A 26910-nucleotide genomic window follows, 5' to 3' on the forward strand; every position below is an offset into this window, starting at 1 on the left:
ATATTTTATTTTCTGCTTTTTTGTGTTGATTTGACTTGATATAAATGACTATGATTAAATACAAGAAATTAACATAACCAATCATACCCAGAAAAAACCATCTGTATTCTGACATCTCCCCAAAAAAAGTTAGAAAATCAAACTTTGAAAAAGCAATAATCCGTCGCTAAATGTGCCACTTGGAAAATTTCCACATCGTTCCATGAATATAGCCATGAAAATGCTTAAAACGGGAACACAGGCACACGCCCTTACAACCATAAACAATTACAAAAAAATAAAAATACACAAATGTGTCACATAAAAATTACATTTGTACTTTTTTTTTTGGCAACATATGTTCAACGACATCCCGCAGAAAACGAGCAACAAAAAAAAAAAGAAATCTGGGTAGCAAAGTTTTTTTTTGGTTTGTTCATCGACAAAAATCAAGACTGCGCTTCACATATTGTATCCAAACCATATAAATATACTATATAGGAACAAAAATACACTATTCAATACAAAAGGATTAATACCAAATAGAGGCTTGATAATAAAAGTTCAATAATTTAAAATGGGGAAAAAGGAATACTTTCATACATGTTGGTTCAGCCGTCACCTGCTTAACAATAAGGCTTATTTTTTTTTTTCCATATCTCCTCCGTCGTGCCACAAATGCATCAAGTATAAATAAAAAGCAGTCACGTCGGTCAAAACTACTAAATAAGTTAGTGTCGGGCAAGTGTACATATTTACAGTTTAAATACAAAGGCGAGTGTTTGTAAATAGGCATGATTTCATACGCAAATGCCACTGCGGGTAGAAACGTTACCGTCAGTGGGCGAGGAAAAGTTTTTGTGCCACAGTTAAAAACTATTAAAAAAAAAAAAAAAAATGAAATAGCGACACCGGAGCCAAATTAATCATGTAAGTTTCGAAATGTGATGAAAGAGGATAGTGGAGACGGGTCTCTTTAGCGCGCTTAAATTTGGAGACGCGAGACGCGTGGGTTTGTGTGTGTGTGTGTGGGGGGGGCATTCATTCAAGCAGCACATTCGTGGAGTGTGTGCGAGTGGGAATGGGAGAGGTGTGTGTGTGTGTGTGGGGGGGGGGGGGGGGTCCTCTCGTCAGTCCACGTCGCTGAGGTCGCTGACCGGCTCGTCCCGCACGATGCTGAGGTGGTTCATGGCGCGGCTGAAGGCCACCTGGACCGCCTTGCGGACGCCGGACGTGCGGCCTTCCATCATCTTGATCTTGTCGATGGTCTTGTCCATGCCCAGGGGGACCATTTTGGATCTAGGGAGCCACTGCCTGTGAGGGCATCAATTCAAAAGGCATATTTCAGAAGATCACACCAAAATCAAACCTAGACGTGCCAAAAGATGAATTGGGACTGAATTGTAAATATGGAGTATGTACCGTAATTTCCGGCCTACAAGACCCGACTTTTTTTCCCCCACACGTTTTCCACCCTGCGGTTTACGCGGTGATTTGGTAATTTGTGCATTTTTTTCTAACGGCCGCAAAGAGGCACTCGAACGGAAAAGGTAAGCGTGAGACCGGTGGAATATTTGTGCCGAGGGAGTGACTTTTACCGATCCAGCCAAGTTAGCGTTGTGCTAGCATGCTACTGCCGTGTCTCAGTGACTTTTTACCGGTGTGGTTTTTTTTTTTTTAACCAGCCCTGTTAGTGCGGCGCTAGCGTAAAACTATCTCGCGTTTCAATGTGGGTTTCAATGTGGGCACTTGCGGCTTTTACACAGCTGCGGCATACGTATGTACCAAATGGTATTTCCTTTACCCATGTACTGGGCAGGGATGAGAATGACCAATTTGGAAAAACACTGAAAATGTTTGCCTTTGGTATGAAACTTTTTGATAAAACAGACTGTTAAATTGTGCCCTCTGGTTACTTCTAACAGTGTAAATACAGGGCCATCATAACATTTTGAAAACTTAAAATATGAGTCCAAACAACCAAAATAGTTTTGCCAAACTTCTGATATAAAAATGTAGACAGTGAAATTTATATCAAATGGGCTACTGCACTTACAAGTTATAATTCAGAAATAAGTACACAAGTAATTTGTTGTAATTTTGCCGGGAACGTCCACTTTTTGTACGTGTTCAATTAGACACGTTGATACAGTTTTCGTTCCTCTCTGCACGGTTACACTTTTTTCAAGCCACGCCCATTTGAAACTTTTTTTACCCCGTGGTTTTTATCAATTTCCCTGGGGCGATCTTCATATTTTCGCTCCAAGACTTTCGCCAAACTACCAAACGTGCAGACGCTCAATAACATATGCGTACGTATGTCTATAAGTTATAACTATGACGTAGTAAACAGAATGCTTCCCTATGAAATGTTAACATCAGAGTGAAAATACCGACGAAATACCGCCAAAATGCTGCCGGAAATCGGAATGTTGTCGTCATTATAAACACCAAATTGAATGCAAGGAGATATCAATGCCATAAACAGATAGCAATGCCGTTTTCCGCTATCACAGCTGTACTAATTTCACAACAAGCGTTGCCGATAGATGCATACCCCCCCCCCCAAATTTTCTCAACAGATTTACATATTTCACAAAAATGACAATTTCTGCTAAAAAAAACTCTGAATTCTGTAAATCCGCAGGAAATTCTCATCCTTGACTTGGCGAGGCTTAGATATAACAAGGTGCGCTCTGTAGGCCGGGAATTATGGTAATAAATACAGTACAAATTGTGCGCGCGCTCATTTTGGAAGGAAAATGGGCAATGTGTTCGCTGGCTTCTCGAGGGAAAAGCTGTGTGACATTTGTGGACAGCTTACGCATGCGCCAGAGGACAATGATCAGGCGCGCTAACAGCTTTCCGCTCCGACGCGCCCGCAGTCGCGCAAATCGCCGCCGACACTCACCAGCTGCGCTTGTTGTCGAAGAAGAGCACGAGGTAGAGTTTCTCGTCGGCTTTGTACTGCATTTGTTCTCCGATGCGGAGCACGTCCAGGGGGGGCATGGGGATGGACACCCCGTTGTGCTGGCAGCCCACGCGCGGCATGTGGGGGTCGATGATCTAACGGGCCAGGGGGAATCCATCAGTGAAATTCGCATGGCGCGCCGTACAGGAGTTCGCTGCGATTGCGCGCATGCAGTTTTGTGTCCATTTCAAATCTGGCATTCGTCCTGGCGTGCAACTAACAATTCAATGGTCGGCTGTTCAAGGCTGCCACCATGATGCCCAAGTAGTGTAATGCAACGAAACCAGTCTATCACGCCCTAAAGTATCGTATGCGTTTGTAGTTAAATAACCATTTTCAGACTGGATGTGGATCTGGAAAATGTTGATTGTGACAGCAAAAACTCACCAAAGCAGGGTAGGAGGGGTATCCGCTACATTTGGCCCAAACTAGCTTGAGGGGTTCCAGTGCAACTGTCGCGGCACTAGCGGGCATCCAAATGTTGCTGTTGCCAACCTCTACGGAAGCGGGAACACAGGACCAAACAGGATACAGGTGGGTTTTTAAAAAGCGCGCAAGCGGCAGGGGCAGCACCGGCACAGACATGGTCAGGGCAGGAAATTCACACTGAACGACAGTTATTGCACTTCGTGTGCCATCTTCCTGTTCGCCTAATGAGCCAAATGTGATTTTTTTTTTTTGACGAGGGAAGTCCAGATGTTGACTGGTTGGGTGCCATGGCGACAGACACTCGCCGCTCACTGCCACAAAAAACTTGGCCGCGGAAGTTACTGCTGATTTTCAACCCCGCGTCCTACACGTGTATGAAGAGCACCAGGTGGCTACGCTGTTAAGTATTTTATTAACGGATATTTAGAGTCACAAAAAATATGTTTTTCAACATTACCCTTCAAGATAAAAAAAAAAAAAAGTTTCAATTCGGGTGGAGAAAAAAAACTTCTCCGATTTGTCTCAAATTAGCTCAGCCCTCAAAACTTGTCACTCAATCAAGATGCATCACTTCAACATACCTTAATTTCCGGTCTATAAGCCGCGACTTATGTCACACACTTTCAACCCTGCGGTTTATGCGGTGATGCTGCTCATTTGTGCATTTTTTTTTTTTCCCCGAACGGCCGCGTGGGGCACTCGAGCGGAAAAGGTAACAAGTGAGACTGGTGGAATGTATGTGCCAAGGAAGTGACTTTTATCCGCCATCATGATACTCCCAAAACAACCACGCCGAGCTGTACAGCGACAGCGATTAACTGCGTTAATTGCCAGTTTCGTGGCTGTGAGAAAACATTCCACAGGTAAGTTAAAAAAATTTAATTTGTAAAGGGTTTTTTTCTGATGAGCTTAATTCACTTGAACAAAGTTTTGTTTACAGTTCTTGTTCACTGTTCCCTCTGCTTCACCTTGATAGGCCGACGGTTTTTCGCAAAAAAGCAATGTAAATATTTTTCCAAACTTCATCAGTGGATAAGCAAGAAAATACATTTCCTGAGAGATTTTTGATGAGTTTCATAATACAGAACTCTGCAAATTGAATTTGATTTTCAAATGCGAGGAAACGAGTTGAAATTCTAAAAGTCTGAAATAGGACGTCGCAGAGACAACAAATGAACAATGCGTTTAGCGTGTATTTTCCCATTCCGAGTCCATATTTCCAAAAATATATCGAACCGAATGACTTAAAATTGAATGTTTTTGTGACAAAAAAAAAATGCTAAGTTTTTTGCTATGTTATGATGGTAGTGCTCCACAGTGTATTTTGGCAAAAGTTAACATGTCACGGAAATCGGACCCTAGGTAATATGCAAGGTTTGTTGGTATTCACAGTGTTCTGTCTTTCCTTTGCACTTCGCCTTTTTTTTTTTTTGGGCTTACCACGTCGAATGAAAAATCCTTCATGTTACCAGAACTGAAAAAATGTCAAGCTCACACGACCAATTTTAATTCGACATGCCAAACTTTGAGGAAAAACCCCACCATAATCCAACCTGTAAACCATGTCCTCCACACGTTTTGGGAGTACCAAGACGGCGGGCAACTGGCTTCAACCAATCGACATACCGCTCGATGTGTAGGCGCTATCCAGTCTTTTTTTAGGTTGGTGAGCGTTGCACTAGCATGTTACTACTGTGACTCTGTGGTTTTTACTGGTATGTTTTTTTTTTAACCGGCCCCGTTAGCGCGGCGCAAGTGTTAGCGTGGCATTAGCATTAAACTCTCTGTGTACAGTCTTTTTGGAAATATCTCATGTTTCAATGTGGACACTTGTGGCTTTTACACAGCTGTACCAAATGGTATTTCCTTTACAAATGTACTGGGTGAGGCTTATGACCAGGTGCGCTCTGTAGCCCGGGAATTACGGTAGTTCCTTGACTCCAATTCTTGGTTCCAATGTACTATTTTCCTATTGGACAGAGATCTGGTGTCATTTTAGAGGATTTTAAGGACATTTCAGAAAGAGGACAGATCCATTTTTTTTCAAGAAACTATCCGGGACAGGTGATCCACAGAAATAATAAAAATAGTTTTCTGCACGACGCCAGCGATATATGACAATAGCCTGTTTTTTTTTTTTTTTTTTTTTTTTTTCCTTTTTGTTAACAGACGCTAGCAGGGAGGTTTTAACAGGAAATCAAACGTACCTGCAGCGATTCGTGCAGCTTTGGCAAAATTACCATTTTCGATGCAGGCAATCAATTCAGTCTTCTCGTCCACGGTGTTCCTTCGCAACAAGGCAGGTTTCCCTTTCCCGCACTTCGGAAGACTGAGGATGGTGCTGGAGACGAGTGCAGAAAGAATAATAAAGTCGTTGTTCTCCTCAGACTGCAGACATGTGAAACAGCTGAGCTAACTGATTACCCGGGACCTCCGGGTAGGCTGCTGCACGAGGAGATGGAGGACTCGGAGGCGCAGCGTCTGCGCGGCTCCACGGGTCTGCTGGCTCTGTTGGGCTGGCCCGGCTCTTTCTCCTCTTCGGACTCCAGGAAACCTCTCGACAGCCCTGAGTGGACGCAAAAGCGGACGTGAATTTCCAATTCCATCCCACAAGCTCGTTTCGCGGTCCGGTTCACAAAACCAAATGCAAAACAAACAGCTTGTGATTTTTTTTTTGTGCGAACAGGAAGTCAGTTCATGACTTTTAAAATGAAACAAGATCTTAAATCTTGTCTTTTTATTCAAGTACATAAATAACAGCTTTTTATGAAATGTGCAAAGACAAGCGTAACTACTGTGTAAATTATGTATAAAAACACTAACAGTGTGTATTTATGGACGAGGACTGCGGCTGGCCCAAAGCAGGAAGCAGACGTGGAATCCAATTAACGCACCGCCAATTAAAAACTAATCATTTTTACTTTAAAAAAAGAACATAATACATCATATAAAAATGTAATTATCCAGCTCTGTCAGCAAATATACCTTTTTACAATATTACATTTGTATGTTTTGTTTGGCACAACCCCGTTTCAGATACTGAGGCACCTTAAATTTTATACATATTAAGTATTATTTTACAGTTGATTGACTATCAATTGGAGTATTGCTCTACTGACAGTAACAGGGTTGCAAATCACTGCGAATGTTTGGAACTTTGCTCAAGCAAACAATAAATACAAAATGTGTTAGCTATAATGCTAACTGGTTAAAAGAAGAAAATCCTCTTCTTCTGTTTAATTGATTAGAGAGGGAAATTTGGGATTTTAAATATTTAGACTATTTTACCATAGTTTCATTTTGTCTCTGGACAAATATTTTCACAAGTGCATGGTTTTTTGTTTTGTTTTTCTTGTCTTTGAGCTATTTTCCCTGTGGGAGCTCAAATAAATCACCCCCATCATGTCACGTCATTGCCACAGCATTTGGTGATTGTCATGACAATTGCGAATTCTGGAAAATTGTAGCAAGCTTTGACAGAAGATAAAATAACAGGGCGGGTTAGATCTGGCCCTGCGTGACTTGAGATTTCATGCTCCATTTGACAAACATCTTACCCATGTCAAGTCTTTTAACAGGAGACGTGTCCTCCTCTTTGAGCTCCTCCTGGCTGTCGAGATGTTTCCTCTTTTTGCCGTGAAGTAAGGTCTCCAGTCTCGGAATCACGACCGACAGGAAGGATTTGGAACCCAGTTGCGTGCTGCCGCCGTCGACCTCCTCCTCGCTGTCTTCCCGGTCGGGCCCGCCGTCGTCTCCGGCCCTCGCGAGCTTGTGTGGACTGGCGGCTTTGGAATTGCGGAAGAGCACGGCGGTCCGCCGACTGACGGTGCCCGCCGGCTCGGCCAGGGTGGACGTGGCCACTACGCTGACGTTGCCGTCCAACAGCGAATGCTGTAAGTCATTGTGGTAGTGGCCATTTAGGTGGGGCGGGGACGGCGGGGTGTTCGGTCGGTCGACGTCGAACTTTGAGGCCGTGGCGTGAGTCTTATCGTCGCAGTCTGGGGTGACGTCGATGGGTTTGAGGGTAGGGGGCTCGGGGTCGGTCTCGGAATGGATGAGAGGGGGAATGGCGTCGGAGGGTTCTAGTTTCGGCGGGAGAGACTTGTCTGTTGGGAGAAAGTGAAGCAAACACTAATCACGATACAGTCTCCGTTTCACACAGCATCAAGCTAACGATTTGAAACAACACACCAATTCATATCAGTATCTGATCTATTTTCACTCATAATTGTCTTAAAAAAAAGCAACCTGCAAGGCGACCATGGAGTTAACAAGAGATGGAATTACAACACTTCTCAGGTATGGGAAATGTCCGATGGAATTGAGAGATTTGCAGCACTTTAGACTGGTTACCATCATTTCCGGCCTATAAGCCGCAACATTTTTTCCCCACACGCTTTCAACCCTGCGTTTTATGCAGTGATGCGGCTAATTTGTGCATTTTTTTTCTAAGGGCCGCAAGGGGGCACTCGAGCGGAAAAGTTAAGAGTGAGACCGGTGGAATGTATGTGCCAAGGAAGTGACTTTTACCGGTCCGGCGCTGTTAGCGCTGCGCTATCGCGCCACTGAAGATGTCTCAGTGATTTGTACCTGTATGTTGTTTTTTTTTTTAAGCGGCCCTGTTAGCGTGGCGCTAGCGTATTTATTTATAAATATCTCGTGTTTCAATGTGGGTTTGCGACTTTTACACAGCTGTGGCGTACGTATGTACCAAATGGTATTTTTTTACAAATGTACTGGGTGAGGTTTATATAACCAGGTGCACGCTGTAGGCCGGGAATTGTGGTAATTACAACTGTGACAAACAAATATGCGTTCATCTGATGACACGCTGTGGCAACCCCGAACGGGACAAGCCGAAAGGAAAAAAAGAAAACAGATTAGATTGACTGATTACAGACCCAGTGGGAACTAACCAACAGTATCGATTTGCAGAAAACTAATCAATTAACCAAATTCTTTCTGACAGCGACAATACATATGTACAGTAGGGCGTAGCAATACTCCCTTAAATCAAAATATAAAAAAAAAAAATCCAACTTCCTACTTTAATCACCATCTCCCTTTAGGTTATAGAAAAAAGCAATTTACAATGACATTATTTAAAACAATATCTGCATTCCCCTATGTGGAATTTTCTTTTTTCCTACTGATGCCAAAAACCTTTCAGCATTTTTTTGATGACCCAGAATAAAGTTGCATCATCTCAACTCGAAAAATCAACAAAATCTTTTTTTCTTTAGTGACAAGAAAAAGTGCTTCCTCTTGGCAAAATGCACCCATTTCACTTCTCGATTGTTTTCCACGAGAACTCCGTGATGGCAAACAATGTAAAAATGATTCCACACGTTTTAGTGGAAATTGAAACACGCTCGGCATTAAAGCAAGTGTAAAAGCCGCTAAATATATTCAAGAATAATAACAAATTGGTGAATCGCCATGTTAGTGTAAGTAATGAACATTAGCTATGTTTTGAACTACAAAGTCCTCAAACAAAAGTTGCTGAACTGCCCAGCCCCAGTGAAAAGTATTACACGTTATTCTAAGATTTAGATCCATACGTACCCTCGTCATCTGGGAAATGTCCGTTCGGCTTCCACGTCTCCTCTTCGGTCTTCGCCACGACCTCATCGGATGAAGACGCCGCTGACGACGCAGAGGCTCCGGAGGACGAAGTGCTGTTGCGCTGGTGCCAGAGCGGGGTGGGCTGGACTCTCTTCAGGCTCATGTCGCTGCGCACGTCATTGATGGTCTTTTTCAGCAGCTTGATACGTTTGCTGCGGGAGGGGCTGGACTTCATGGCGCAGGTAAGGTCAAACTTCTCCAGAAGTTGCTGCAGCTGCTTGTCCAGAGGCAAATGGCTGCGGTTGGCGGGCACGAGTAAGCGATCCACTGTGGGGAGGGGGGGGGGGGGGGGGGGGAAGCCACCATGAGGATTGTGACATGTATTCGACCAGTATTTGCCAAACTTTGAGCCAGGGCACACATTTTGCATGAGGAAAAATCTCAATTTCAATTTTACGACAATCTGTCAGGACACACCAATGGCAGAGTGCTTGTAAATCAACATTACACAAATACCGTAATTCTCGGCCTACAGAGTGCACCTGGTTACAAGAACGACGGTACACAGAAAAAAAAAAGACACTAGCGCTAATGCTAGCGCCGCGCTAAATCTAGCGCGAACAGGGCCGGTTAAAATAAAAATTACCAGTAAATATCACTGAGACACACCAGTAACACAGTAGCAACACGGTAGCGCAGCGCTAACAGGGCCGGTAAAAGTCACTTCCTCGGCACATATATTCCACCGGTCTCATTCTTACCTTTTCCACTCAAGTGCCCTCCTGTGGCCGTGAGAAAAAAAATGCACAAATTAGCCGCATCACCACATAAACTGGAGGGTTGAAACCATGTTAAAAACGTCGCAGCTTGTAGGCCGGAAATTACGGTACACTTTCTTATTTTTATGGCCTTACCATCCTCCCAGGAAAATGACGCTATCTTTACTTCAGGGACTTCTTCCAGATGCATGCCGCTTACTGCGTCGAAGCCCATTTTCTCCGCATCCCGCCGCGCCTTCCGAATCACCGCCCCGCCCTGATCTCGGAGGCGGACGGCGGCCCGGTAGAAGTAGGTGTCCTTGGAGTTGTACTTCATGCAATTGTCCACAATGAGGTCGAAGTCCTCCTCGAACTGGTCAAAGTTGCTGTATTTCTGGGCGTCGATGCGCTGCCGCATGGTGGAGAAGTCCATGGGGCACTTGATGTGGTCGAGGTAGTCGGGCACCTAAACGGAACATGGAAAGAAAAGTTGCAGTGAGTTCCCGGGGCAGGTGGAGTGGTGTCCGGAAAAAAGTTTATAGCTTCTATGACTAAAAGAGCGCTGTTAAAGCTCCACTGTCATGCCTATAAACATTCTAAAATAGATATTGTAATGAAAAATACATAACATTATTCACTTCAATGTCTATACGAAAAAATAAATGTGAGCAGAGAACGCGTCCTCCATGAGCAAAGTTGCGGAAGTGTCATTCGATGACATCCAAGTGGTCGCCATATTGCCTGCAACGTCATCATTCGATGTCACGCCGCGACATTCGCCACTGAAATCACGTAGTGGCAACTTGCTATGGAACACGGAAGCTCTTTTCCAAGAAGAGAACATCTCACAATCGAGTGAAACAACCTGGGCAATATTGTCCTATCGTTACGAGCCATGTTTTGATGATACGCGGATCACTTCTAACTAAGAACAGACTCCCCGACAGTATGTAGCGTACTGAGGAGGACCCATACCGGGCGGGCGGGAGAGCTCCTTTCTCCTACTGCACGCGGCCAAACGAGCCGACGCGCAAAGTGGGGTGCCCAGACACCGGTGGCCGGCCCAAACCACCTTCCTGCCCGATTCACCTCTGCGTCAGGGCTAACGACGGGCCCGGCCTTGCGGCGATCCACAAGGCTGTACGGAGGCTGTGGAAGCCTTCCGAAGTGCACATCCACACATTTAGCACCCCTGATTTAGATACACGGATCTTTTGTTACGTGAGGAGAGGATTATGGATTACGTCTACGTTTTTTAGTACCTCTATACACACCTACCCTTCATTTGGAACCCACAAAGCTCTCGTCCTTTGCACCTGTGCAATCCATTTTTCACGACAAACCAAGTCTTTTGGAAAAGTATGAAGTGCGAATCCATCCTCTCGAGTGTTCGAACAATATCCAGCAATACAAATAGCCGGCATTTTGGCTAACACGAAGGAACAACGAGCCACCTTCCCGCAGGTAAAACTGGTATAAACACATGAAGCCACCTGAGTGGGGGTCTGCTGCTAACGTCACTTCCTGCTTCTTGTCGAAAACAAATCCATTGAGAGGATTTTCATGGCGGGTGTTACAAAAAGCCAAATACATCAAAATCATGTTTTGTGGTGAAAAAAAAAAATTCCGGCTGCCTTTTTTTTTTTTCATTAATAACATACTAAAAATCATGCATTTCATGACAGTGGACCATAAAAATATTTGTGCTTTCTAGCAATATGTATGACCTGTGCAAGGACGCTGCCTCTTACAGGTGAGTCTTGGTACTACAACAGTCACAGGAGTGTAGGTAGTGTAGTGTAAGTTACTATCGGAGTATACCACACAGGCAAATATTTCCCCTAAATGTGTGGCATCTAAATTTTATTCTATTTTTTTAAACTTGGTACCTCGTTGATGTCAACTGGCTGGGTGAAGATCCTGGCCTGGTCTTTGGACACCAACTGGTCCATGACGGCTCGGAGCAGGATGTTAAATGGAGTGAGCTGCATCTCGAGCAGGCTCTCTTGGAATTTCAACTACAACACATTGCAAAAAGAGCATCAGCCAGCAATTCAGTTTTTTCCCCCCCTCCCCACATGGCCCTCCAGAAGAACTTTTTCGATTACCTCCTCCCTTTTGAGTTTCTCCCGCTTGCGAATGAGCTCCAGCAGCAGCCGGGCTCTCTCGAGATCGTGCCGGAGCCGGTGCCACTCCTTCAGCTGCTCCTTCAGCGCCCGCGTTTCTTCCTCGTTCTGTTTCTTCGGGGCGAGAGAAGTGAGAAAAGAAATTAATATGTTTCATAACGCACAACAAGCTAGCAGAACGACGCGGGGGGGCTTGCGGACCAAAAGTCCACTTGTGATTGACTGACTGAACAAACCGGCTGCGCGTTTTTCTGGGATTGCAGGCTCGTCTGGAGGCGCCGGATCAACGGGAGCCCATTCCTGGACTGCCGTTTAAGAGTCCAGTAATTTAAGACCAGCTCCACGAAGGCTTTCTTTTTTTGGACCGATACCTGGTTGAGGATGGTTTGCAACCTGCCGAAGACATGAAAAGAAAAAAAAAAATGTAAATCTGCTTGCACTTGACAACAACTGAAATGATCAACTTGCGCAAGGTACACGATTCGCCGTGGCTTTCACACGTTGACGGGAAACACAAACCGCAATCAGGAGAGCCAATCATGTAACATGCTGTCAGAAAAACACCTCGGTTTAAGATTTGAAACATTCTGAGTCCTATAAGAAATGTTTTAAAATTTTAACGACTTAATATAGTAGAACTTGCAATTTGAGTCAATTAACATTGGTTAGTCTGAGGACCCAGGTTCGATCCCGGCCCCGCCTGTCTGGAGTTTGCATGTTCTCCCCGTGCCTGCGTGGGTTCTCTCCGGGGACTCCGGTTTCCTCGCACATCCCAAAAAACATGCAACATTAATTGAACACTCTAAATTGTCCCAAGGTGAGATTCTGAGGGCAGCTGTTTGTCTCGATGTGCCCTGCGATTGGCTGGAAACCAGTTCAGGGTGTACCCCGCCTCCTGCCTGTTGACAGCTGGGATGGGCTCCAGCACTTTCCGTGACCCTCGTGAGGATAAGCAGTGAAGAAAATGGAATGGATGAAATTGCCCCTAGGTGTGATTGCAAGTGCAATTGTTTGTTTCTATGTGCCCTGTGATTGGCTGGCGAGCAGTTCACAGTGTACCCCGCCTCCTGCCTGTTGACAGCTGGGATAGGCTCCAGCACTTCCCGCAACCCTCATGAGGATAAGCGGCAAAGAAAATGGATGGATAGATGGATAGTCCATCCCGTCATTTACTTTGGCACATTTGCTTGGTGACTTACTTCAATTCGCAACGGTGAGAAAATTAATGGAGGGCAAAAGTTGACCAGATTAAGTACTATAAAAATACGTAAATATCATTTTATATACTTTTCATTCTGAAAAAAAAAAATGTTAAGGGGTCAAATCGGAATTGCCGTGTGCCACTCTGCACCGGACATTAATTATAATAGTCATTCTAACAATTAACTGGAATAACTTGCCCAATGGCTGTTTTTTGTGCTGATGCCAAAGATATAAAAATATGAGTTGTACCTATGATCGGGGAACGTAGGCACAACGGCGGGAGTTGCCACTTCACTTTCATCATCAGGCTCAGGTTTCTTCGTCTTCTTCTTTTGTTTCCCCTTGCAGTGAGCAGCTCTTCGAACTTTACCACACAGGCCATTCTTGGGTTTGACCTCGTCGTAGATCGTAAGTTTCCTCCTGACGCAGCCGTTGGGCGTGTGCGCGCCACAGTAGGCGGTCTTCTTCATCGAGAAGGTGGGCTCGCCCGACTCGGTCAGGTCCTTGACGGGCTCGATCTTCATGAAGAGGCCCGCTTTTTGGGCGCAGCTGACGTGGAAGGCGGTGTAGCAGTTGGCTTTGTGGCACTGGATGCACGCCCCGACGCCCTTTTCTTTGCACAGGTAGCAGGTGAGCTTCCAGCGGGCCGGCGGGATGTGCCGGACGCCGTCGATGGGCTCGATGAAGGTCGTGTTGGAGAAGCCCACCTCGGGGACCCACAGGGCGCACACCACGTGGCCCCAGCGGTCGTCGTCCGTCTTTTTCACCGCGCCGCCCTTGCTGGGGCAGAGGACGCAGTCGGCGGGCCGCGTCGGCGACTGCAGGCAGTGGCGGCAAAGCCACTGGCCCTCGGGGACGTAAGGGACGCCGTAACACTCCTGGTGCACGGCCACGTTGCACGCGTCGCAGAGGAGGATGGCGTTGCCGTTGTGACATTCGCCGTCCATGCAGATGGCGCAGACCGTGTCGTCGTCGACGGACGCTTGCTTCTCGCTGCCTTGGTCCAACCCCTCCAAGTACAACTCCTTCTCGAAGCGGTCAATCAGGAACTCAAAGACGTTGAAAGAGACCTGGCTGGCGCCCTCACTTCGCCGCTTTTCATTGACCAAATCAAGCCAGGCGTAGTCTTCCTCGTCCATGTCGTACTCCGTTTCCTCATCGAGCTCTTCTTCGGTCTTCTCTTCGTATTTATAATAAGCGGTGTGGCGTTTAGGAACTGCCGGCAAGTTGTATTCTACAGTCCGAAATTTAGGCTCTGGGAGTTTTGGACCGGGATGAACACTGACAGGATGCCCGCTGCCTCCTTTCTGAGCAGTGACGCCGAGTGCGGCTTTTCTCTTGTCCCGATTGTTTTTCAATCGGACCGACCGCAGCAGAACCTGCTGCTGGGGTTTATCGGCGTTCTCCTTGTTTTTGGCACACTCCACCATCTCCCACAACACGGGGTCGCCGTCAGAGATCACGTCGAGCCGGTCAAAGACGCTGAGCCGATGGATGCGGCCGTCCAGCTCGAACTCCACCATGCGCTGCGCCTGAGCGTACGTCAGGATCTGCTTGTTGGGCGACGGCTTGATGGGCGACGGAGGCCTCTGCGGCGCCGAAACTCGGTGGTTCCGGGCTTTCTTCTTCATCTCACTGCTCCGAGTTTCTGGAGAGAAGAACACAGGTGTTGATGTGTCTCTGTGGCGTTTACCAGCGACGATTCATCGAAATCAGTAATTATAAGCATTTAATGACAGCAGTGGTAATAGTCTGGATTCATATAGCACCTCTAAAGAGACCCAGGGAATCGTTTAAATCTCAGTACCCCACTGAGAACTAAAACTAAGACCAATAGGGGTGTGTGTATGTGTGTATATTAATGTTACAAATAAATGTATCTTCTGTGTGAAATATGGGTGTTTAATTGAACACAAAGCTTATCAACTTGAAGCCATGACGGTTTTTCCATGAATGGCAACAAGTGGAAACAGTTTTATTGGAGCTCACATCGACGTGCGGCACGGTGGCCCAACTGATTAGAGTGTTGGCCTGACACTTCTGAGCACGGGGGGTTCAAATCCGGGCCCCGCCTGCGTGGGATTTGCATGTTCTCGCCGTGCCTGAGTGGGTTTTCTCTGGGGAACTTTCCTCCCACATCCCAAATTGCCCCTAGGTGTGATTGTGAGTGTGACTGTTTGTCTCTGTGTGCCCTGCGATCGGATGGCAACCAGTTCAGGATGTACCCCTCCTCCTGCCCGATGATAGCTGGGATAGATTCTCCTGTGACCATTGTAAGGATAAGCAGCTAACATATATATATACACACACAATGCATGTGTGTCTGTCAAACTAATAGTGAAACTGGATCATGGGCTGGAGCACCATTGATTTGCTACTTCACCCGAATGTGAGAATCACTAATCTATGCCAGCAACCTATGGTGACAAGCAAAACGATTAAATGCTCTTCCACTAGGTGACAGAAGGCACCAACTGTCTCTGTCATACAACAGAAAACTGTTGTGTACCGCGTAAATAAACAAACCCGGATTTCACACGAATGTGTGAGTAAATTGCGTAAACTGGAGAGGAGAGGAATGAAGATTAGCCGAAGTGAAACGGAATATATGTGCGTGAATGTGAGAGGAGGAGGGGGAAAAGTGAAGTTACAGGGAGAAGAGAGAGCGAGGGTGGATAACTTCAAATACTTGGGGTCAACAATACAGAGCAATGGTGAGTGTGATAAGGAAGGGAAGAAACGGGTACAAGTGGGGTGGAACAGTCGGCGGAAGGTGTCTGGTGTTCTATGTGACAGAAGAGTCTCCGCTAGGACGAAGGGCAAAGTTCATAAAACAGTGGTGATGTACGGATTTGAGAGGGTGGTACTGAAGAGGAAACAGGAAGCAGAACTGGAGGTGGCAGAAATGAAGATGCTGAGGTTCTCGCTTGGAGTCAACAGGTTGGATAGGATTAGAAATGAGCTCATTAGAGAGACAGTCACAGTTGGATGTTTTGGAGACAAGATCAGAGAGAGCAGACTTCCACGGTTTGGACATGTCCCGAGGCGAGAGAGTGAGTTGTTTTTTTTTTTGGTTGGAGGCTGCTGAGGATGGAGCTGCCAGGCAAAAGAGGAGAGGATGACAAAAGAAAAGGTTGATGGATGTTGTGAGGGAAGACGTGAGGGCAGTTGGGGTTAGAGAGGAAAATGCAGGAGATAAGACTTAAATGGAAAAAGATGACTCGCTGTGGCAACCCCGAACGGGACAAGCAGAAAGGAAAAGAGGAAGAGTAAATTGAGTATAGATCATCATGAATTACAGACAAACTTTTATGTGACAGTTTGATGCCATCCCGTGATATTAGTTGTGTAAAATTTCTGACTTTGGCTCATATGGTTGAGAAAAGACTGCAGTCGAGCCCGTCTTTTCAGTGCAGAACAGCAAGAAAAGTTTGCCAAGTCGCAGTTGGTTGAGTGCTTTGGGGCGTTTAACCGCAGTGAGGCAGACACTGTTGGTCATTGAATGGGCCAGCGAAAGTTAGCACTCGCCCAAGTTTGACACGGAAAACGAGCCTCTTACAGTGCTGTTGTTTATTAGCGATTCTAATGTAGCTGAGTGGTTAACAATAACATTAGCCACCTAGTTGGCTAACTAGCATGAAGAGCGACAGCCCCCCGGAAAACAGCGTCCAACTCAATACGAGCTATTCGGATACAATGTGAAATTCAACTTGCAGACTTTTGCTATGCTTACGCGTGTTACGTTGCATAGAAAGTATAAAGCACATACCTGTAGGTTGATAGAGTTAACTCGACAGCAGCCTTACAGAGCAATGGCGAAAGGGCCTGCTAAGTGGCTCCCTTCCCGTACGCCGAGTTCGCATCCAAAAGAGGGCGACTGAACTCGATTGTTAACACGAACATAAAGATGCTTGGTGTCTTGTTCGCGTCCCGGGGGTAGTATTTGTGCAGAAAGGGCTAGTCATAATCGCCCGAATCGCTCGGACGAGTGAAAAGCAAGAACGACTGCGGCGGCGGTGGCGTCGGCAGCAGCAGCCCGGACGGCTCTTCCACCCCCCCCAAACACAACAATGCATTTTCACCAGACAACTCCCACCGCACGCACCACTCGACGCGTGACGCTGGAGGTCATGTTGGCCGCGAGTCGTATTTCACACAAAAGCCCCATCTGTCACGCAATCATTTGACGAGGCTCCATTCACACATAGACAAAGCTATGGCCGAAAACAAAGCACGGAAGACTGGTACCAAAGGCGAGCGGCCGGGGAGGGGTTTACGTCCCACCATGTGCTGGGTCATTTGATGTAGCCTTCTCCCCCCCCCTCTCCACCCCTGGTGGAAAATATGACATAGCTGACACACAGACGTTTTTATTTATTCACAAATTCAGCTCCCACACACTGGTAACCAATTTGCATTTGCAACCTCATGAGAAACAGAAACGGGCGTTCGACATCCATCTTTCGCACAGAATCTTGCCCTGAAACGTGGATCGCGAATGCACTTTGAACGACCATGAACGCAGCACACGTTGGACCGAACGAGCGCCAACCTCTTGCAGGTCTTTAAACTGACGTCAACGGTCTGCATTGTCATGTCCCACATTAAAGATCTGCAGTCAGTTAAAGTCGCGGAGGAACGACTGCAAGCGCTCCTTGGACGAACATCAAAGTGGTGTCGCGCAAATGAATGTCCATCCTCCGCCACCCCCTCCCAAGCCGTTCCGAAAGCGCCCCGGTGACATCATTAAAACCTGTTCCTTCCGTCCGACGCTGTGTGGAGCTGCTTCGGCCGAACGTGCAGACAAAAGCAACAAAGTGAAGCCCCCAGTCCGGATCAATCAAATGTGGCACAATTAACCGTTCATGGGCAGAAACGCCGTGGCGACACTTTACGGTAAGTCAACGGCCCGTGACGGAACCGGGCGTAGGTGCCGGTTTTGTTTGTTTTTTTAATGCCGGACCGGGTCCGTCACTGGTGAGAACAGAGTCCCATTTGGGTTGGGTTCGACTGGGTTCTACCTCGCCAGGTTTAGCTGGTTTGCCCTGTGTGTGGCCTAGCCGGTTGCGTGTGCACACAGTAACTAGTCGGTTTTCAAATATGGACCCCCTAAAAACCTCATCGAGGTCACACTGCAGCATATTTGTGTGGCACAACCAGGTCATAACAGTGTTATACGCGACTGTTTGTTTTGGTGAGTGCATTAGCCTCGAGGCTAACCTAGTTAGCACAAGAATAGCTACCATGTTTACTGATGGTGTGTCCTAACTACGTGTTTATTATTAACGCGTTTTGACTTGTGCCTCGTTCGTGTTTTGTGCACTGTGGAGTGCCCTTCTCGTTTATAATTCGAAGTAAAGATGGTTTAAGTTGTGAAAATTATCTTGTGGTTGCTCTACTGCTGTTGTCCTTCCGGACTAGCACTTTAGCCAAACCCGGAAAAGGTTTGCTGTCAGTTAACGTTGGCGAAATGCCTTCTCGTTTTCTCTGTGATGACGATTGAAATACGACGGCCTTTTGATGAGCAATGATTTAATGAAAAATATCATATTGGTCACTTCTACAAAACTAATAGTTTGTGTAAAAGGCCTATGTTAGGGTTAATTACAAATGACCCTAGTTTTAACAGTCTAATACATGCGTACTCAGGCCAGTGTAAAACTGTACTTTTCCATTCTCATTCTTTTTTTTAATATATCTTAATGTACTCAAATATAGCTCATATTTTCATAATGTTGTACTTTCTAAATTATTTTGGAACAAGAGTTGAAGTTTTATTTGCATGGATGCGAATGGCATTTAGTTCTCGACAGAAATACGATGGACAAAGTGGATAGCACGGCTGTCTTGCAGTTTCGAAGGGGTGACGTTCAAATCTCAGCATTTGCATGTCATCTCCTCGTACTTTCCTGTTTTGTTGTTTTAGATTCTCCAGCTTCTTCCTACATTCAAAATGTGAGGTTCATTGAAGACTGACGTGTGTGTGTGTGTGTGTGTGTGTGCGCGCGCAAATGGTTGTGTTTCTGGAATGTGCCCTGCCACTGACTGGCGACCAGTTCAAGGTGTACGCTCCCCCCTGCCTCATACCCAAAGTGTGCTGGGATGTTTAAAGGGGAACTCCAGTGGTTTGCATGAACAATGTATCCAATAGGTCATGTAATATGTACTCTGTCTTGACAATGTGATGTTAAATCCTCTCATTTAATTGTGTTCTGAGATTTTTTTTTTTTTTTTTAATCAACAATTATGAATTCTCAGGGGCGCTGCCATTTTCGCGAGTCACATGAACGACGCGGGCAGATGTGACATGTGCCGTTCCAAACGCTCGATTACATGGAACACCATTTATTCCCAGCGCTGAGTTCTCAGATTTATCCTCATCTGATGAAGAAATAGCAGTATCGGTCAATCGGGAAGACGGAGGAATACTTCCATACAGATATGAACCTGTGGCTGTAAATGTTGAATATTCGCATGGTTCTTCGGGCAGAATGACGCAGAGTCTGACTACTCGGAGGCCTACGTGTGACATAAGTGCGTAAACAAAGGCCCCCGGAGCTCCGGGCCAGCAGCCGTGCATGGTTCTTCAGACGGGAATGACGCAGGAATCTGATGAGCTGAGCTTCGGCGGCCGGGGAGGCCGTTAACAGAGCTTCAGGGAGCAAGCTAACGGCCTCATGATCAACCGCTACTGCTTTTTCTTCATCAGATGAGGATAAATCTGAGAACTCAGCGCTGGGAATAAATGGTGTTCCATGTAATCGAGCGTTTGGAACGGCGCACAACATGTCACATCTGCCCGCGTCGTTCATGTGACTCGCGAAAATGGCAGCGCCCCTTAAAATTCGAAATTGTCGATTAAAAAATCTTCTCTAAACACTATTAAATGAAAAAAGATTTAACATCACATTGTCAAAATAGAGTACATATTACATGACCTATTTGATACATTGTTAATGCAAACCACTGGATTTCCCCTTTAAGATCACCCACAACCCTAGTGAGGATAAATTGCATTGGAAATTGACAAGACAGAGGCACGGCCTTTGCTTCTTACACAATACTGAAAACCATTGCACATCATGCAGTTAAGGGTTGCGCAAGAGCACAGGAAGTGAACTAGTGTCTCTCAGACAGCTCTCCATATAAGAGTGTAAAATCTGAAATGATTTGGTCTCCATGATAGTTCTCTTCACCCAAAATTAGAAACGGTGCTCACTTGAGTGTATAATTTGCAAATGGGATATGTAGACAAATCATATTCCTCGCAGGGCTGACATCCAAGCGTGTATTGCCCGTTGTCATATCTGAGAAGTGACTGGACTCTGACCTTGTTTCACTCTGTCTAGGTTGTGTGAGGAGTGGTGGAACTATTTGGGTCATAAATGGAGAAGGACAAGCTGGCATCCCGTGACCCGAACAGCCACACAAACATAACACCTGCACGAGAGCCGCCCAGCCAATGACCTGAACTAATCCCATTTGACAAGGCAGACCTGACGAACGAGACGGAAATCTTTGGGCTGCTGCCATGGAGAGGAAGGAAGCGATGTCTCCCGTGGGCGAGGATTCACTCAGCAGCTCCTTGGAAAAAAAACGGGAGGCAAAAGGGACCTGCCTGAAAATCGAGGGGCAGGATGGATACGTCTTTAAATCCTACAGCATGAAGCCACGCGAGACAACTGATGCAAATTCATCGCGTTTGTCAAAAACACTGGATAAAGATCTTTTCTGCTCAAGCCATCTTTCTTCTCAGGGTGACAAACAGTCGGCGTCTGACACAAAAAAAGAAACGGATCCGGCCTTTCCATCTCTTTCAAGCAAATGGCTCGGCATCCATCCGGACGAAAACGCGGACAGTGAAAAATACGAGAACGAGCCCGCGCCACATATCAAAGACGAAAGTCGAGATACAAACGATTTAGAGGATGAAACACAAGATTTTGAAAGACTGGCATTCGGTAGCTCATTTGGCCCCTTTTTGACGCGAGACGGGGACGACTATAATAATTTACTAAGCGGCTATACGAGCACTCTTTACGACGTTGCCATGGATGCTGTCACCCAGAGCCTTTTGGCATCGATGAGAAGTCAAAGCAACCCGCGGAAAAAATCTCCCGCGTGGAATCATTTTTGTATATCGCCCAGGGACAATACCAAAGCAATCTGTTTATATTGCATGAAAGAATTTAGTCGGGGCAAGAATGAAAAAGACCTCAGTACAAGTTGTTTGATGAGGCACGTACGAAGGGCTCACCCGACGATGCTTTTCCAGGAGGGAGCAGACGCACCGACGCCTAATCTGAGTACTTCGGCCTCCTCCTTGATCCCTTCTTCCCCAAACTCGCCAAAAAACGGAGACATGAACAGTTTGACGTACTGTGGGTCAAAAAACACTTCGCCGTCCACGTCCTCGGCTGAAAATTCAGATTTGTCCTCCAAAGAAGTGTTATCCAAAGTAGAACCAAAACTTGAACCGTTTGCCAACATGGACGCTATCTACAGTACCCTTGAATCTTCACATTCCGGTGAAAACAACCTCGACGAGATATCTGACGGAGGTCACGAGCGCCTTCCCAGCAACCCGAAAAGCTCGAGTTCCCGTCGGAGATCAGCCGTGTGGAAACACTTCTACCTTTCACCCGTGGACAGTTCCAAAGCGGTGTGCATCCACTGCATGAATGAATTCAGCAGGGGCAAGAACGGGAAAGATCTCGGAACGAGCTGTCTCATTCGTCATATGTGGCGGGCCCACAAAGAAGTCGTCATTGAGGAAAACGGACTGGGCAATCACATTCCTCCGCCCTACTCCAACCCGCCGTCGCTGTTGTCACGCACGCTGCTACATGACCCTCTGGACATAAAAAAAGAATCACCTCTTCTACCATCTTCACCAGAAACCATTTTAGATGAGCTACCGCAGACTACGGAGGAAAACATGGATATCAAAGAGGAATCTGATGAGGCGATGCTACTGACTGAACCGGAGTCCTCGCTCCAGGGGCAGGACACGCCGTCGACTTTCTCACCACGTGATCTCGGCGAGGTTCCCGGCCACAACCAGAATCATGCTATTTTCGAGCAAAACAAGAAAATCATGAAACGGGTGAAATCGGAAGTGTGGCAACATTTCATCGTGTCACCGGTTGACCAGTTAAAAGCACTGTGCCGGTACTGTCCGTGCGTCATTAGCCGGGGGAAACGGGGGGACTTTGGTACAAGCTGTCTAATGAGGCACCTCATGAGGCGCCACCCAGACGTCCTCCAAAACCAAAAAGCTGCAGATGACAAGGAGCCCTCCCCCCAACCCTACATCACAACAGATGCAGTTTCAGCCAAAGAAACTGAAAGCCGCGCCAGCAAGAAAAAGCCACAAACCGTTTTCAGTAAGAAGACATCCAAACTGTGGAACCATTTTTCTATTTCCCCCGCTGACCCCACCAAGGTGGTCTGTTTGCACTGTAGCCGCACTATTAGCAGAGGCAAAAAGACTACTAACCTCGGCACGAGCTGCCTCTTCAGGCACATGCAAAGGTTCCATGGACATTTTCTTGAAAGCAACAATGCTATCTCAGGTGAAGCGCCGTCTGCCGGAATTCAGGTCAAACAAGAGCTCGAGGATATGTCGGTTTACAAAACGGAGCAGAACCACGGGAGGTTTGACGAGCACCACCCGGTTGCCCAAAAAATTACCAAACTTATTGCTGAAATGCTTGCACTGGATCTTCAGCCATCAGCTATGGTGGAGAACGCTGGACTGAGCAGACTTCTCGAGTACTTCCAGCCACAGTATTGTCTGCCGCCCTCCTCTTACTTTACCAGCACTGCAATTCCAGAGATGTATGAAAAAGTGAGGGACGTTGTGCTGACACATCTGAAAGAGGCCGAGGGTGGAGTCGTCCATTTCACAACGAGCATTTGGGTCAGCAGTCAGACAAAAGAATACTTGACCCTAACTGCCCACTGGGCGACGTACGAATCGAGCGTCAGACCCCAAGGCCAGGATTTTCACTGCTCAGCTCTTCTCAGCGTGTCCCAAATAGACTGTGATCGAGATATGCACGACATCCCCAAGCAGCTCGAGTATCTGTGGGATTCTTGGATCACGTCACCGGGTCTGAAGAAGGGTTTCACCGTAACCGATAACGCCAACATAAGAAACAATCTGGAGGACCACGGCCACGTCACTGTGCAGTGTTTTGGCCACACCATTGACCTCATTGTTAGCGAAGCCATAAAGAGCCAGAGGATGGTTCAAAACCTTCTGAGTATCGCGCGGAAGATCTGCGAACGTGTGCACCGCTCGGCCAAGGCTAAGGAGAAGCTGGTCGAGCTCCAGAGGGACCACCAGTTACCAGAGAACCAACTCATTCAGGACATCCCCTCGAAATGGAGGACTTCCTTCATCATGCTGGAGCGGCTGGTGGAACAAAAGAAAGCCATCGACGAGATGTCGATTGAGTGCAATTTCAGGGAAATTATCAGCTGCGACCAGTGGGAGGTGATGCAGTCAGTCTGCAACGCGCTGAAACCTTTCGAGGTCGCCTACCGGGAAATCCGCAATCGCACTGCCACTCTGGGACAAGTGATACCGCTCATTCACATCCTGAATCGGAAGATTGACCTGCTATTCGACGAGACCGTGGGCATAGACAACATGCTCAAATCTCTCAAAGAAGCCATGGTGAGCAGGATGTCGGCCACTCTGAACGACCCGCGCTTCACCTGGGCGACCATGCTGGACCCGCGATACAAGACTTCGTTATTCACTGAGGAAGAGGCGGAACGATGTAAGCAAGACCTGATTCAGGAGCTGGACCTGTTCTCTGCTACCTCTTCACTGCCCAACGGTTGTAACGAGGCCTCAGTGTCGGACGGCGTCACCCCCCACCAGGACAACATCTGGTCTCTGATGGCAGACTTGAGGCAAAAAGTGAAACACGAAGAAAAACCAAAGTCCTCCGAGCTGGCAGTGCTGGAGTACCTGGAGGAGGACATACTTGATCAAAGCTGTGACCCGCTCGACTACTGGAACCTGAAAAAGTTCCTGTGGCCCGAGCTCGCCAAAGTAGCCGCCCGTTACGTGGGCTGCCCCCCCAGCGCCGTCCCGGCCGACGCACTGTTCAGCACGGCCAGCGTCAACTGTGCCCTGAACCATCCCAGGCCTTCGCTGGAAAACATGGAGGGTCTGCTCTTCCTCAAGGTCAACCTCCCGCTCATTTTTTTTCAATATTGATGAAGCATTAACTTGAAAAGCCCTTTATTAAATAAGGACCAAGAGACATACAGTAGCTGTGAATCGAGGTGTTCTATTGTTTTGATGTACAGTATCATTTAAACACTGGGTTTATTTCAATGCTGCAGCCAGGTTTATTGGGGGGGGGGTTATTGTATTGTGTGTACTACTGTTCAGACACGAAGTTTTCATGAAAAGTCTCAGTGAGAGGTGCATCAGGGAGGGAGGGGTTTTTTATAGCTTGTAGGGGGTTGTGCGTTTTGTTTGCTTATTAAGTGTTTCATTTTTTTTTTCTTCTCGCGACTCTCTCCTTGTGCCTTATCCAAATGAACTTCAGGTCAAAATTTTGTAAATATCATCGTGTGAATCTGCGCAAATCCGCTTCGGGTTTGCCTCGGAATATTCCTCGAATACTGATGCAGAGTTTTCTCGGCGAAAACAAGGCCCAAAAAGAAATGCTGTGACTGAAAAAGTTTTTAAGTTAATGTTATTTAATTTCCGTTGTGTAATTGTGGCTCATGGTACTGTCATTTAGAGATTTGACATGTTTGTACTTGAATTGTTTTAATAAGACTTTTAAGATAATGCTGTATTTTCAAGAATTAAGAGGTTTGGAATATACAATTTGTCTCGTAATAAGCACAATTTGGGTTTTATGTTGAGGGGATTAATTTATGGGTTTCAAGGAAAGAAATGTACTGTTCATTTTATAAGAAATTCAGAACTTGATTTGATAATTGTTTATGAATTGAAACTGGAACGACGCAAATGTTGCGGTTCTTTGTAAATAAAGGTTTCCCTCATTCTACGCGAGCGTATTTGTTTTTTTATTTTCGTGAACCGGTTTTAAGGTTGTGGTGCAATTCAGTTCAGGCTGTATTCCCCCCCCCTATAAAACACAGAATTTTCCGCGGAATTCCAAGTTTTTTCAGATGAGAATGTAATTGTTGTGTAACGTGTAGATTTGATGACAAAATTTGGGGTGGGGGGCTGTGATCAAGACCGGCCGCCAGCGTCTTCGGCAACGCTTGTCGTGAAATTAGTCAAAGCTGTGATAGCGGAAAACGGCATTGCTATCTGTTTGCATTAAATTTGGTGTTTGTAATAACGACAACATTCTGATTTCTGGCAGCATTTTGGCGGTATTTCCACTCTGACGTTAACATTTCATAGAGAAGCAATTCTGTTTACTACAGCATAGATATAACTTATAGACACACGTACTCATATGTTATCGAGCTGTCTGCACGGTTGCAAGTATGGCGAAAGTATTTGAGCGAAAAGATGATCGTGCCAGAGAAATTGATAAAAACCCCGGGGTAAAATAAGTGTTTCAGATAAGCATGGCTTGAAAAAAAAAATGTAACCGTGCAGATAGGAACGAAAACGGTATCGACATGTCTAACTGAACACATGGAAAAAGTGGACGTTCCCGGCAAAGTGCTGTGCACTCTCGTGCATTTCATCGTTCACTTTTATATTTCATGATATCTCTCTGTCTCTCTCATAAATTGAAATATATATATCTATATAAACAATTTGTATACTTGTAAGTGCAGTCGCCTATTTGATATACATTTCACTCAGTCTACATTTTTATGTCCTAAGTTTGGCAAAATTATTTTGTTTGGAGTCATATTTTAAGTTTTCAAAATATTCTGATTGCCCTGTATTTACACTGTTAGAAGTAACCAGAGGTCACAATTCAACAGTGTGTTTTATAAAAAAAGATTCATGCCCAAAAGCCAGACATTTTCTGGTCATTCTCATCCCTGATAAAATATGCATGTCCAAAAGTAAAGAAGAGAATGAATAAGATAGTATCTTTATGAATATTTTATGTTTTTTTTTTAGAAAATACAAATACTCGATCCACATTCACTTAACACCTCATGCTAGCAAGTTTGCTAGTTTCGGATTCACAAATATTTCTTTAAAGGTCAAGTGTCATGAAATGGATGATTTTTAGTATGTTATTAATGAAAAAAAACGGCAGCTGACATGGACCCGTGCGGTTTTTTTCGCCACAAAACATGATTTTGACGTATATGTCTTTTTTGTAACTCCCGCCATGAAAATCCTCTCGAGGGATTTTTTTCAAGAAGAAGCAGGAAGTGACGTTGTCGGCAAGAGCGCACTCAGGCTGGCTCGTCTGTTTATACTAGTTTTGCCTACGGGAACGTAGCTCGTTGTTCCACGCTCTCTACTCATATTTATTTTTTCGTAGAGACATTGACGAGAATAATGTTATATGTATTTTTCATTATAACATCTATTTTTGAATGTTTATCGCGACAACACTTGACCTTTTAAAGTAAAGACTTGGGAAATAAGTGTGATTGCTGGTCACCTGAGTCCTTAAGGAGACCCCTTGAACGTGGTCCTCTGCATCAGTACAGTTTTTCTCGCCAATGTCACGCTAAAAGGAGGGAAGCGAAACGAGCGGTACGTGACGCCGTCATAGCCTTGTATGAACACCAGAGGCCGGTGGCTGTCCTGGAGGAGCGCCATCTTGGTGGCGTTGGCCTCCATCAGGAGGTGCGAGAACATTTTCACGTCAGGGCTTGTCGGGTGCAAATCCTCACGTTTGTCATATCTATTGAGCAAAAGGGGTCAAACAACAAATGTATCACACCTTTTGGG

The 26910-nt window shown here is 46.0% G+C and overlaps 3 protein-coding genes across 7 annotated transcripts in view; 1 reads left to right on the forward strand and 2 right to left on the reverse strand.

Moving 5' to 3' along the window:
- Positions 1-26742, reverse strand: brd1a (bromodomain containing 1a). Of its 4 annotated transcripts, none has more exons than XM_061806983.1 (13): positions 26618-26742; positions 13281-14679; positions 12056-12221; positions 11811-11942; positions 11592-11720; positions 9859-10168; positions 8945-9271; positions 6937-7485; positions 5804-5945; positions 5587-5720; positions 3338-3447; positions 2891-3045; positions 1-1293 (listed from the first exon to the last, which is right to left on the reverse strand). In XM_061806983.1, the coding sequence occupies exons 2-13, from the start codon at positions 14660-14662 to the stop codon at positions 1110-1112; spliced, it is 3720 nt and encodes a 1239-aa protein (XP_061662967.1). In that variant the 5' UTR covers positions 14663-14679; positions 26618-26742; the 3' UTR covers positions 1-1109. The 4 variants fall into 4 exon arrangements, with proteins under 4 accessions (XP_061662967.1, XP_061662965.1, XP_061662964.1 ...); XM_061806981.1 differs by lacking the exon at positions 26618-26742 and adding an exon at positions 17584-17703; XM_061806980.1 differs by lacking the exon at positions 26618-26742 and adding an exon at positions 16801-17568.
- On the forward strand, positions 17792-25449 carry zbed4 (zinc finger, BED-type containing 4). Its single transcript, XM_061806985.1, has 2 exons — positions 17792-17927; positions 20381-25449. Exon 2 carries the CDS (start codon positions 20563-20565, stop codon positions 24265-24267), a length of 3705 nt encoding a protein of 1234 aa, XP_061662969.1. The 5' UTR covers positions 17792-17927; positions 20381-20562; the 3' UTR covers positions 24268-25449.
- The window catches only part of alg12 (ALG12 alpha-1,6-mannosyltransferase), a 4846-nt gene continuing 4561 nt past the window's right edge, over positions 26626-26910 (reverse strand). Inside the window, exon 9 of one of the 2 annotated variants that reach the window (XM_061806990.1) lies at positions 26626-26863. In XM_061806990.1, the coding sequence (XP_061662974.1) occupies positions 26626-26863 (238 nt within the window). The remainder of the gene's footprint in view (positions 26864-26910) is intronic. The other variant, XM_061806992.1, reaches the window with a different exon arrangement.

The sequence above is a fragment of the Syngnathoides biaculeatus genome, chromosome 20 (genome assembly GCF_019802595.1).
Source record: "Syngnathoides biaculeatus isolate LvHL_M chromosome 20, ASM1980259v1, whole genome shotgun sequence".
NCBI classification, from domain to species: Eukaryota; Metazoa; Chordata; class Actinopteri; order Syngnathiformes; family Syngnathidae; genus Syngnathoides; species Syngnathoides biaculeatus.

Bases quoted from the DNA above. Each gene is read 5' to 3' on its own strand.
- brd1a (XM_061806983.1), bottom strand. From the start codon at position 14,662: ATGAAGAAGAAAGCCCGGAACCACCGAGTTTCGGCGCCGCAGAGGCCT. The intron at 11,721-11,810 runs GTAATCGAAAAA...AATGTGTTGTAG, and splicing joins AGAAACTCAAAAGGGAGGAG to TTGAAATTCCAAGAGAGCCT. The intron at 10,169-11,591 runs GTACCAAGTTTA...TGTTCCGTTTAG, and splicing joins AGCCAGTTGACATCAACGAG to GTGCCCGACTACCTCGACCA.
- zbed4 (XM_061806985.1), top strand. From the start codon at position 20,563: ATGGAGAGGAAGGAAGCGATGTCTCCCGTGGGCGAGGATTCACTCAGC.